At 43.7% G+C, this 13733-nt stretch overlaps 1 protein-coding gene across 1 annotated transcript in view; it reads left to right on the top strand.

Annotated features, from left to right (window-relative positions):
• The window catches only part of LOC137426551 (uncharacterized), a 28613-nt gene that overhangs the window by 2756 nt on the left and 12124 nt on the right, over positions 1 to 13733 (top strand). Inside the window, exons 3-4 of the mRNA XM_068115171.2 lie at positions 7020 to 7059; positions 11479 to 11755. Of these exons, the coding sequence (XP_067971272.2) occupies positions 7020 to 7059; positions 11479 to 11755 (317 nt within the window). The remainder of the gene's footprint in view (positions 1 to 7019; positions 7060 to 11478; positions 11756 to 13733) is intronic.

Raw genomic sequence — 13733 nt, forward strand, 5'->3', positions numbered from 1 at the left:
TCATTTTGATTAATATTGAGTTGCCCCCCCCCCCCCCCCCCTTTGCTGCTACAACAGCCTCCACTCTTCTGGGAAGGCTTTCCACGAGATGTTGGAACATTGCTGCAGAGATTTGCTTCCATTCAGCCACAAGAGCATTGATATGCCATAATAGTGAGGTAGGTCGGGCACTGATGTTGGGTGATTTGGCCTGGCTCACAGTCGGCGTTCCAATTCATCCCAAAGGTGTTTGATGGGGTTGAGGTCAGGGCTCTATGCAGGCGAGTCAAGTTCTTCCACACCGATCTCGACAAACCATTTCTGTATGGACTTCGCTTTGTGCATGGGGGCATTGTAATGCTGAAACAGGAAAGGGTCTTCCCCAAACTGTTGCCACAAAGTTGGAAGCACACAATCATCTAGAATGTCATTGTATGCTGCAGCGTTAAGATTTCCCTTCACTGGAACTTAGGGGCCTAGCCGGAACCATGAAAAACAGCCCCAGACAATTATTCCTCCTCCACCAAACTTTACAGTTGGCACTATGCATTTGGGCAGGAAGCGTTCTCCTGGCGTTTGCCAAACCCATATTCGTCCGTCGGACTGCCAGATGGTGAAGTGTGATTCATCGCTCTCGAGAATGCGTTTCAACTGTTCCAGAGTCAAATGGCGGCGAGCTTTACACCACTCCAGCCGATGCTTGGTATTGTGCATGGTGATCTTAGGCGGGTGTGCGGCTGCTCGGCCATGGAAACCGATTTCATGAAAGTCCTGACGAACAGTTGTTGTGCTGACGTTGCTTCCAGAGGCAGTTTGGAACTTGGCAGTGAGTGTGGCAACCGAGGAAAGAGGATTTTTTACGCACTTCAGCACTCGGCGTCCCCTTCTGTGAGCTTGTGTGGCCTACCACTTCGTGGCTGAGCTGTTGTTGCTCCTAGATATTTGCACTTCTTCACAATAACAGCACTTACAGTTGACCGAGGCTGCTCGAGCAGGGCAGAAATTTGACGAACTGACTTGTGGGAAAGGTGGCATCCTATGACGGTACCACGTTGAAAGTTACTAGCTTCAGTGCAGCCCATTCTACTGCCATTGTTTGTCTATGGAGATTGCATGGCTGTGTGCTTGATTATATATATACTAGCGGGGTCACCCGTGGGAATCCCACGGGCATGGATGTGTGTGACATTTCGACATATTGAGTTATATGCTGCACATTCATTTTTACAAAATGGTTACTGGCAAGTCATCAGATCCAGAAATGGTGTGAATTTAGTTATTTCACATAATATGTGACCCCTCACTCCTCTCCACCTGACACTCTCCTGTCTCCACCTGACACTCTCCTGTCTCCACCTGACACTCTCCTCTCTCCACCTAGCACTCCTCTCCTCTCCAAACCCTCACATCCCTCTCCTTTCCAATCCCTCACCTCTCCAATCCCTCACACTCCTCTCCTCTGCAATCCTTCACACGCCTCTCCAATCGCGCCTCACACTCCTCTCCAATCGCGCCTCACACTCCTCTCCAATCGCACCTCACACTCCTCTCCAATCGTGCCTCACACTCCTCTCCAATCGTGCCTCACACTCCCCTCCAATCACTCCTCTCCAATCGTGCCTCACACTCCTCTCCAATCACGCCTCACACTCCTCTCCAATCGTGCCTCACACTCCTCTCCAATCGCGCCTCACACTCCTCTCCAATCGCGCCTCACTCGCCTCTCCAATCGGCTTTCCCCGTCTCGTTTCTCTCCTTTTTCTCCCGTCTCGTTCTTTTTCTTGCTCCAAATCGGCCCGTCGGAATCGGAAATCGGCCCGTCTCGCCCGTCGGCCCGTCGGAATCGGAAATCGGCCCGTCTTGCTGTTGTGCTTGTGCGTAAATAAATTGTGTTCATGACACCATTTCTGGTGTTGGGCTAGCGGCTAGGGTGCCGGCTTAGGATCCTGGGTTCGAATCTCGGTCGATCGCCGAATTAATGCCAGGGGGGTTGACTCAGCCTGTCATCCTTCCGAGGTCGGCTAATTGAGTACCAGTTCACTGGTAATTCCCTGTTTGTCGTTGAAGGCGGCAAAAAGGGTTGGCGTCAGGAAGGGCATCCGGCCGTAAAACATTGCTTCAAAAAGGGGACAAAAAAACAACAACTACCACGGTCCCCGAAAAGGCCAACCCCCGCTTTGCGGGGAAAAATGGCCTCTAAACGGTGGTTTTTACACCATTTCTGGATCTGATGACTTGCCAGTAACCATTTTGTAAAAATGAATGTGCAGCATCTAACTCAATATGTCGAAATGTCACACACATCCATGCCCGTGGGATTCCCACGGGTGACCCCGCAAGTTTGCATTGACGTTCGTCGATGGACTCGTTCGCCCGTCTCATTCGTTTTCTTGCTGCATCCTGTTCAAGTCTGCGTTCTTCATCGATCGTCTCATTCATTTTGGAAATAGAAGTTTCCACGCAGCGCATGAATTGTCACGATCCTCAAGAGGAATTTGTCTCGTAATCATCAAATGATAAATGGCAAGTAAATTATATTGTGGAAAATTAAAGATTTCAAATAAACCTATTTAAAGTGTATTCGCACATAACTAATTTTAAAAAACGAAGAAATATCTCTCGGTAATTTCCTGAAACATATTTTACTTCCGGCTAATAATGTTGAATTAAATAAAAACGAAGAAATATATGTCGGCATCATTGTTGACGTTTTTGTGACGACTGTCATCAAACGAAAAAGTAATATATCTTAACGGAAAAGCAAAAGCGAATTTTTAATATATATCGACACGTTGCCGTCGGTGTCATGTTGGGCGGTGTATGATACACCATGATGCGATTTTTAAAAATATATCTCTGCATTTTCCTGCGTGTGTGGAATGTTCTCAATTATTGCTGACACCGAGTCCAAAACCATCGATAAAAATGAAATCATATGGTGAGTTAGATTGGAGATAAAGGCGTGAGAGAGACTCAATGGCCTTGAAGTTGAAGTTACAGGCGTTTGAGAATTCATTTCGTTCTATAAACGGCAACTTTCATTGGATTTCCTTCCCGTTTTTTTTCAACCGAGTCGAAAACTATGTTAGCGACTGTGAAAAATGAAATGATATATCGAATTTTTAATATGTATCGACACGTTGCCGTCGGTGTCATGTTAGGCGGTGTATGATACACCATGACGCGATTTTAAAAAATATATCTGCATTTTCCCGCGTGTGTGGAATGTTCTCAATTATTGCTGACACCGACTCTAAAACCATCGATAAAAATGAAATCATATGGTGAGTTAGATTGGAGATAAAGGCGTGAGAGAGACTCAATGGCCTTGAAGTTACAGGCATTTGAGAATTCATTTCGTTCTATAAACGGCAACTTTCATCGGATTTTCTTCTCGTTTTTTTTCAACCGAGTCTAAAACTATGTTAGCGACTGTGAAAAATGAAATGATATATCGAATTTAAAATAGATATCGACACATTGCCGTCGGTGTCATGTTGGGCGGTGTATGATACACCATGACGCGATTTTAAAAAATATATCTCTGCATTTTCCCGCGTGTGTGGATTGTTCTCAATTATTGCTGACACCGAGTCTAAAAGTAAAACCATCTATAAAAATGAAATCATATGGTGAGTTAGATTGGAGATAAAGGCGTGAGAGAGACTCAATGGCCTTGAAGTTACAGGCCTTTGAGAATTCATTTCGTTCTATAAACGGCAACTTTCATCGGATTTTCTTCCCGTTTTTTTTCAACCGAGTCTAAAACTATGTTAGCGACTGTGAAAAATGAAATGATTTATCGAATTTGATTTGAAATAAAACTGGGGGAGAGCAAGACACCACGGGCCTACAAAACAGGACTCAAAGCTATGCGAGTTAATAAAATGGTGGATATTTGTTTATAGCCACTCCCAGAATGGGTGGAGCTATGGGTGGAGCTACTCTGCAAACCGAGTAAGCCACACCCCGGACAGACACCCAACAGATAGACAGACAGACAGACAGAATCATCTACGGCTATTATAATATAGATATATTGTCACGGTTTGGACTCAGCATTCAGGTATTTGGGACTTTATTGACCAATCACCCTGGCTACTCCCGGCCGGAAAGAGCGTTATACCTTCTAGGGTTGGGGGAACGGCCAGCTTAAAAGACAAGGGGATTAACCCCCCCTTGGTAAGGGGAGCGCCGACCCCCGAATCCGTAACAATATATATATATATATATATATATATATATATATATATACTGTATATATATATACAGTGGAACCTTGACTTACGAGTGCCCCAACTTACGAGTTTTTCGAGATACGAGCCGTCGCTCCGGCAGTTTATTGCTTTGAGATGCGAGCCGAGATCCGAGTTACGAGCTTTCGCCACCCGGTCACGTGGTTATCTTGCCGTTCAAGTACGTATCTCTGTCGTATAGCGCTGCATTTTTTTTTTCGCATTTTGGTTATTTCGAGTTTACGCCGCCAGGTAGGTTCTGGTCACGTGGTTATCTTGCCGTTCAAGTACAGTACGTATCTCTGTCGTATAGCGCTGCATTTTTTTTTTCGCATTTTGGTTATTTCGAGTTCACGCCGCCAGGTGGGTTCTGGTCACGTGGTTATCTTGCCATTCAAGTACAGTACGTATCTCTGTCGTATAGCGATGCATTTTAGTTTTCGCATTTTGGTTATTTCGAGTTTACGCCGCCAGGTAGGTTCTGGTCACGTGGTTATCTTGCCGTTCAAGTACAGTACGTATCTCTGTCGTATAGCGATGCATTTTAGTTTTCGCATTTTGGTTATTTCGAGTTTACGCCGCGAGGTAGGTTCTGGTCACGTGGTTATCTTGCCGTTCAAGTACAGTACGTATCTCTGTCGTATAGCGATGCATTTTAGTTTTCGCATTTTGGTCATTTCGAGTTTACGCCGCCAGGTAGGTTCTGGTCACGTGGTTATCTTGCCGTTCAAGTACAGTACGTATCTCTGTCGTATAGCGATGCATTTTAGTTTTCGCATTTTGGTTATTTCGGAAAATTTCATGTTCATGTCGAACATTTCATGTTCATGTTCATGTTTTCATGTTCATGCCATGCCAGGCCACAACTTGTTCAGAGTGCCGGCGATAGCTCGCCTTCTCTTTGTGGAAAACACGGTGAGATCCTTAACATCCAACAACTAATGGGACGCAAACGGGGCGCCCAGTTTAGCGGTACACACATTGATGAATCACCCTGCCTGTGATTCACCCATGACAGGTTATAGCTGGGTCGGGATTCAAACCCAGGCTGGACAGTTTAGACTTTAGAGTCAAGTGTGCGTACCTCCAGTCCAGGCCATCCTGCCAACTTGTATGCTGCATACAGGTGAAATATAAAGCGCGAGATATTTTTATATATACTGTATATTTAAAAAAAAATTGGTGTGGTTTTTGGCGGGCTGGAACGGATTAACAGCATTTCAATGCATTTCAATGGGGAAATTTGATTTGAGATACGAGCAATTTGAGTTACGAGCTCGGTCACGGAACGAATTAAACTCACAAGTCAAGGTTCCACTGTATATATATATATATATATATATATATATATATATATATATATATATATATATATTGTTACAGACGCGGTTTTGGATGTTAGTTTACCGAGCGGTTTGGTATGACCGCGTCTGCACAGTTTACCCGATTCCACTCGAACGTTGGCCAAATCGCGCTATGCTAAATCAATTAAGGAAAGGACACAACGGCTGGGTTAAATGACACGACACCAGGGGTACAGTTCTCAAGACCTCCGGAGGAGGTTATAATATTTGTATGCAGAACGTTTAGATTACACTGACAAGAGGTACAGCATAGGAAGGTGGGCACTTAATCACGGTCTTATAGTAGCCCTGACAGACCACAGATAAACAGGACAAGACTGACTCACACAGGGATTGATGGCAAGGAAGGGCAGGTAGTCGATGGATAGCACAAGGTGCACCTTGGCTCAGGGACAGGATAAAGCGCGGTCCAAAAGATGCAGGGAGGTCTCTCAGCGCTCGGAGGTGGCGACTTCTCTTTCCAAGCTGGGGGCGCATCTCACGTCACCTCCGGTAAGTGGCTGCGTATATCCAGCGGGGAGTGACACGCCCTCGGCTCGTTAGCTCCGCCCCAGATGGAATCGGCCCGCCGCTTCTTATTGGGTGCGGGGGGGTTACCGGGCTCCGCCCTTGACGAGGAGCTGACAGTCAGCCCCTTCGTGGTAACCCCGTCGGAGCACATGGGCAATGGCGGCTAACCAAGCCGGAGTGAGGACGCACACTCCCCGCGCGCTGTTGTTGTAGTTGTTGTTGTTGTTGTAGTTTCATGAGGAAGATGGGAGGAGGTATGGGGAGGTCCTAAACTCACTACTGGTGCCATACAATCACATTCTGGTGCAACGAAGAGTCAGAATTAATGGAAACGAGTCCTTAACTGACATAGACTAAGAATAACTAGCAAGATGTCCTATAGTTGTCTACGTGAGATGCGGTGAACCTGGGCACGACATTTAATGGGGGAAAAAGGGGAAGGTCGGTTCTACAGAGTGTTGTTTACAGACAATGGGACTAGGGAATGGGGGATTGGGGATAGTTGGGGAGTATTGGGGAAATAGGGGAATATTTACAAGCGGATATGGATGGAGGCCAAATCCCATATCCGCAACAATATATATATATGTATATATGTATATATATATATATATATATATATATATATATATATATATATATATATATATATATATATATATATATATATATATATATATATATATATATATATATACACTCACACACCTGTCAGCAATCGGTGTGGCTGAAAAGGCCGAATCCACCAATTAGAAGGGGTGCCCACATACTTTTGGCCATGTAGTGTAATATTGATTTGTTGTTGGGTATGTATGTAATATTGATTTGTGGTTGGGTAATGGTATGTAATATTGATTGTGGCTGGGTATGTATGTAATATTTATGGTTGTTGCTTACGTAGTATTTATTGTGGTTGTGCTGCATTTTCCAGGGCCCTGTGACAAAATCCATGATGAAAATCTTAAGAAGAAGTAAGTATTATCAATGTAAAAGTACCATGGGGGAGTTAACTTGTAGGAAACGTGCTTACATTTCAGTTGTAAATGGTACATGAAGTGATGCATATGAAGGCCATCTGCATCTTATGAACACAGAAATGTAGATTTCCTCCATCCCAAAAGACCGCCGCACACGAGCCGATGTTCACCGACATAGCGCAACAACGTTGTGGCGATGGATATTGTACAATATTTTGTCGGAGACCGTCGCACACTTGATTCACACTAGAAGATTTTCGATGGTAAGATTTTCGGTAAAGCAAATGGCAATGAATAAGAAATGCAGGTAGAGGGAAGAGACAGATGATAGAGCTGAGCACTGCTGCCTTGGTGCTCGTACTGGTCCTTTGCCAATGAGCAAGCAGTGACACACACACACACACACATCTCGTTTTTTCATTTCTGTTCCTCACAATTCTATCTCTCTCTTTTACACACACACGCACACACACGCACGCACGCACACACACTTAATTAATTGTACAGTATCGGTTGTTCCTAAACTTAAATATAAATAATTTAAAGGATTGTTGTAAATGATGTTAATTTCACAACATCCCACATTCAACTTTATTTAAATTGCAAACCTCAAACATAGTTTCTCCATTTAAAGCAAGAACCTTAACTTGTAAGCAATTGACCAGTTTCCCGACTGCATGGATCATCAGCTGGGCACCGTTCTTCCTCGAGGTTTCGATCCTTTATAAAAACACACACACACACACACACACACACACACACACACACACACACACACACACACACACACACACACACACACACACACACACACACCTCGTTTTTTCATTTCTGTTCCTCACAATTCTATCTCTCTTTTATACACACACACACACACACACAATAGTAGCGAAGGCTGGGACACACACAGAAGATATGAGTAGGGTGGGTGCTGAGTGCTCGTCAGGGGGTGGACAAAGGGATGGTGGCAAATGAGCCACAATGGATTGTGGGGAGGGGCGGCTGCGTGACGAAGCAAGGGTTTGGAATGCGAAGCATCACTGGGGACCTGGCGGTGACAGCGAGATGAGACACAGAACCACCATAATGTGGAGGGGGAACAGACCTGCTTTCCAGTCGCGGACCAAGTGAAAACACCTACACAGTTGGAGGGGATGAAAACGAGAAGAAAAAAAAACCCCCACCTTTAGAGGCCATTTTTCCCCGCAAAGTGGGGGTTGGCCTTTTTTGGGGACCGTGGTTGTTGTTGTTTTTTGGTCCCCTTTTTGAAGCAATGTTTTACGGCCGGATGCCCTTCCTGCCGCCAACCCTTTTTGTCGCCTTTTTACGACAAGCAGGGAATTACCAGTGAACTGGTACTCAATTAGCCGACCTCGGAAGGATGACAGGCTAAGTCAACCCCCTTGGCGTTAATTCAGCGATCGACCGGGATTCGAACCCAGGATCCTTGGATCCTAAGCTGGCACCCTAGCCGCTAGCCCAACACCAGGCTAATGAATGATAACCGGCAGAAGGAAGGAGGGGAATAGAGAGGTGAAGGCAGTGAAGGAAAAGGATGATGAGGACCAGCGAAGACTGGAAGAAGAGTTGGCAAACAAAATAATGGAGATGAGAGTGACGATGAGAGTGACACCATTCAGGAAAAGACCACAACTATACAAGATAGAAAAAAGACCGACGGACAAAAATGTTGATTGGGAGAACCAACAAAGCACTCAAGAGATTGGTCACAAACAAATGCAAAAACAATTACCAAAGAATACCTGCGGAGAATGAGGCTGATCTTGCAAACATACCCTTCTCCAAGGAATAAAATCAAAGCCATAAACCAACTAGCAATAGCAGTATTCCAGTACAGCTGCGGAATAATAAACTGGCTACAATTAGAAATTAAAATGGATATCAAACAAGGAAACTCCTCACCATCCACAAAATGTTCTACGAAAATCAATGCATTCCGAGAATGTATCTGCCGAGACGAGGAGGTAGCCCCCCTAATGGAGCTCAACCAAGTGCACAGAATGATAACTGTAGGATTGACAGAATACATTTAAAAGTGTAACAGACTACCGAATCCAATTTGTAAGCAAACACGAAGACAACAAACCAGAGAAGGTATTCCTAATCCACCTAGCAAAACATTTCCAAAGACAGGTGCGAATGGAAGATGTCACGCAAGACCAAATCGACAATGAGTGCAGCTCCAACAATTGCAAAAAAGAATAAAGAAAATATAAAACAAAATATCAACAGATATACACTGACAACTAGGAAAACGATAGGGCAGGAAGGTATAAAAAAAATAGTTGGACATATTGGGAGTAGACAAAGAAGGCTCTTTGGAATGGCTAACAAGAGGTCATCTCGACTTGGATGGAGAACTAATCATTATAAATGCTCAAGACCAAGGGCACTACCACACCAATGGCTTTAAGAAAATGGTGGGACTGAGTGAATCGGACAAGTGTAGGTTCTGCAAGGTAGAAACAGAAAGTACGAGCCACCTCCTTTCAGGATGTAAAAAAACTTATGCCAGAGCAGTTGTACACACAAAGGCACAACAAAGTATGTCGAGTAATCCACTGACACATCTGCAGAAGTCTTAATATCCCAGTTCCAGAAAAGTCATGGAATCATGAGCGAAAAGCAATCGTGAACATAGAAAACAAAGCATCGCGACCGGACATTGTACTCAGGAACAAAAAAGGAAAAGACAGCATTGCTGATTGAGACCCAGCGATTTTTGGTCTAAACAACGCAGAAATCCCTCGCTCTTTTTATATATTTTGTTTGTCTGGTTGATTTGTTTGTGAAGTAAATGTTAGCTCTTTCACGAGCCTCGATTCAGGATACAAAAAAAAAAAAAAATTCACGAAAATCACCAAATACCAAGACCTCAAGAATGAAGTGAAAATATCCTGGAAGCTGAAGAGTTCCAAAATTGTACCAGTGATAATTGGGGCAATGGGAATGATAAAGAAGAACCATACATATATCTTAAAAACCATCCTTGGGAACATTACCACAAACAAACTACAGTTGGAGGCTGTACGGGCCTCAGTGACGATGCTGAAAAGAGCCCTTGAAACAAAACTCTGAGAACAACTAAACTTCACAACTTAGCCCATGAATAGCAATCCTTCACCGAAGTGGGAGTGGACATTTCGTTCCACCTTCTAAAACCCAAATTATGGAGATGACAACCAATGACACACGCACACACACACACATCACATTTAATTATCTCTGCCATTTAATTATCTTTCATTTTCTTAAGGTGGATGGAGGTTGTTTTCACCCCTGTTTGTGAAAATGATATATCAAAGTTGTGGACAGATTCGGACGAAACTTGGTGGACAGGTTGGGTGAGTGCCAAGGAAGAATTGATTCGATTTTGGTGAAGATCTGAATGCGGATCCAGATAAGTTTTTTTTTTTTTTATTTTTATTTTTTAAGTGATTTTTCACCATTGAGTGATTGGGCCAAAAGCGATATATAGCATGATGTTTCAAAAAGTTATGGTCGAGTTATGACAAAACGAGGTGGACGAGCTGGTTAATCGACAAGAACAAGTGGATTCGATTTTGGTTCAGGTACGAATCCAGATCTGGCCCATCAGCAGGATACAAAACGTAAATTATTCAGCCTGGTGGAGGTTTCCCGCTCTACCGAGTGTCATTTGAGTTTTTTTTCTTTTCTTTTTTATTCTTTGAAATATAACCAGTCAAATGTGTATGATAGCACAATATGACAGTAATAATATGATAGGAACCGCCTTTAGAGGCCATTTTCCCCCGCAGAGCGGGGGTTGGCCTTTTTTGGGCACCGTGGTCCACTTTTTGAAGCAATGTTTTACGGCCGGATGCCCTTCCTGCCACCAACCCTGTTAGTCACCTCTTGTGACACAGGGAATTACCAGTGAACTGGTACTCAATTTGCCGACCTCAGAAGGATGACAGGCTGAATCAACCCCCCTGGCGTTAATTCAGCGATCGACCGGGATTCGAACCCAGGATCCTAGGATCCCAAGCTGGCACCCTAACCGCTAAGCCAACACAAGGCTTTATGATAGTATGATAGCACAAATAGAAATGTGTATGCCATCTTAACAAATCAATCAGATGAGGAATTAGCTTTCAAAAAAAAAGGCCACAAAAACGCAAGTTTGATTTGCCATGTGCAATGACATTTGACATCGTAGATTTATTGATGGTAAGTATCCACTCGTCTACTTAGAAATAAATAACACATAACTTCCTGCCTTCTAATCATAGGAAAGGGCCCAGTAAAACGGTCAGTTTAGTCGATGCACGTGCTGTGAATGAGGCAAAAGTGCAACTCCCTGCATGCTTTGATTTGAGGTGTTCTCCACTGTGGGTTAAGTCTTTGATTATTTGTTTTTCTTGTGTACAGTTATCAAAAAAGCGGCCGATGCTTGCGCATGGGATACGAGCAGGAGTTCCTTCGCTACCTGCAGATCATAATGACCGATGTGGAGCGGCGAATTCGGCGTGGTCACGCTCGCTTGGCTCTCGCACAAGCTGGCGGTGCTGGCGGAGGTGGTAGCGGTGGTCCTGGAAGTGGAGGCAGTATCACTGGTGGTGGTAGTAGTAGTGGTGGTGGAGGTGGAGGTGGAGGTGGTGGTGGTGGTGGTGGTGGTGGCAGCAGTGGCAGCGGCTGCAGTGTCTCGGTTAGTTTATCAGAGGATCTGCTGCTGGTAGATGAATATATTTTATTTTGTATTTATGAGGTTACCCTGTTGTTTTTGTATGGATTATATAGATATTTTTTTACAGCGTAGCCCATAGGGCAAAGCCATCTAGAACAGTGTTTGTCTGTCTGTATGTATGTTTGTATGTATGTCCCCTCAAACATATACCAATCAGAACATACCAATCAGAACTGAGGATATGGTCACATGACAGGGTGATGTGATCATGTCTGACGTAATTACTGTGGTACGGCGGCTGGCGGCTGACTCTCCACACACCGTCATTTTGATTTATATGCCGTTCATGCCGAACATATCGTCGAACCTGTCATATATCACAATCGCCATGCTCTACCTTTACGTTTTTCATTCAGTGTGAGACACAAACAAACTGATTGTTAAAATGACCATCAAATATCGAAAGCATAGGCGTTATGCCTCTTCAAACAAAACGGTACGTACCCAACCCTTGTGGGGTCTAATCTAGATTACAGTAGATCTTCCCTCAGTTCTGCAAGTAAAACTGACCTCACGGATGTCTGGATTCCTCCAAATTTCTTTGTTTAATGTTACAAACAGCATCAGCGACTGTTTAAAAAGCTAATCATATGTGTTTGTGGTTTATAATATTTTACAAGCCTGGCTATGCCACTGTTAGACATTCGGTCTTGTTTTTGCCTTTATTCACTTTTAAATTTGTTTTCTCTGCAACCTCCCAAGCAATTGACACAAAAGTTTCAAAATGGTGCCGCCCCATGGATTCGTCGGTGGAGGCATTGTTTTCATGTCTGTCCGACTACCCGTCCGTCCGTCATTTCGTTTCCATGATAACTTAAGAACGGCTGAATGGATCTAAATTAAACTTGGTACAAGTATGTATAATGATGTAAAGATGAACTGATTAGATATTGGGGTCAAGAGATCAAAGGTCCCGTTAAGTAAAAAAAAAATTCTGTTACCGAGCTAACTTGTGAACTGGTGATGGGATTTTCACCAAACTTGGTATAAGTGTGTGTACAGGCCTGCGGATTTCATGGAAACGATCGTTACCGGTGGCGTGTCGGTAACGTGATAGCAAAAACACGGAACCGAAAGTACGTTTCCCATCGCAGAAAGGCAGTGTAAGGCAAACAGATGTAGTATTTACCTTCACGTGTGATTTTCAGCTAACTATTTTAGAAGTTGAGTTTTATTTCCAACAAAATTAGGCCGGCAAAGCAGATAGCATGTAGTTTCCCACATTCAGGTTCGCGATATGACTTCCGCTTTAACGGACATGCGCATCGGTCTAAATCACAGACTTCCTTTTCAAAATGGCATCCGTTGCTAAGCGAAAAATCCCGAAAATGTCGCCTTAAAATCATTACGAAAATGGTTATTAAGCGACGATTTTGAAGCGGAATGCGATGGGGAAGGCTTGGTCACATTGCTTCGCTGCAAAGTATGTGCTACTCATTACACAGACATACGGAAGGAGGCATCGCGCCGGGGCATAAGTTTATAGGACACGATTTTAAATACGAACTTTTTCACGTTGTTCCGATGTATTATATGGACATGGGACTTGTGGAACATCGCACAGTTTTCAATACAATCCATTTATTGTCCTATGACCTTTAAGTTGTTACACCGAAACTTATGGAAGTTGTACTATGTTATGAAACTGTTCACTTTGACTTGAAATAAGTATTTTGTTTTGATTTGTTTCTCTCTAATTCTATGGTGGAGAAATTCTGAAAAGCTGTGAGTATCATAAACCTAATAATAAGGGAGAATCAACTAGTATGTACAGTAGTAGTAAGTACAGTGCTGTGCTAGACGCGGAGGGCTTCTCAAATTGTGCAGACCGAATGAGGGGAGGGGGGGGGAGTCGATTTGTTGTTAGTTTACATAATAGCTGAAGCATTAGCGGTGTCCGTTGTCGTCTTGCGTTACAACTCATGAGACAGAAAATATT

Source organism: Myxine glutinosa, chromosome 5 (assembly GCF_964187855.1).
Source record: "Myxine glutinosa chromosome 5, kmMyxGlut1.1, whole genome shotgun sequence".
In the NCBI taxonomy this organism is placed as follows: domain Eukaryota; kingdom Metazoa; phylum Chordata; class Myxini; order Myxiniformes; family Myxinidae; genus Myxine; species Myxine glutinosa.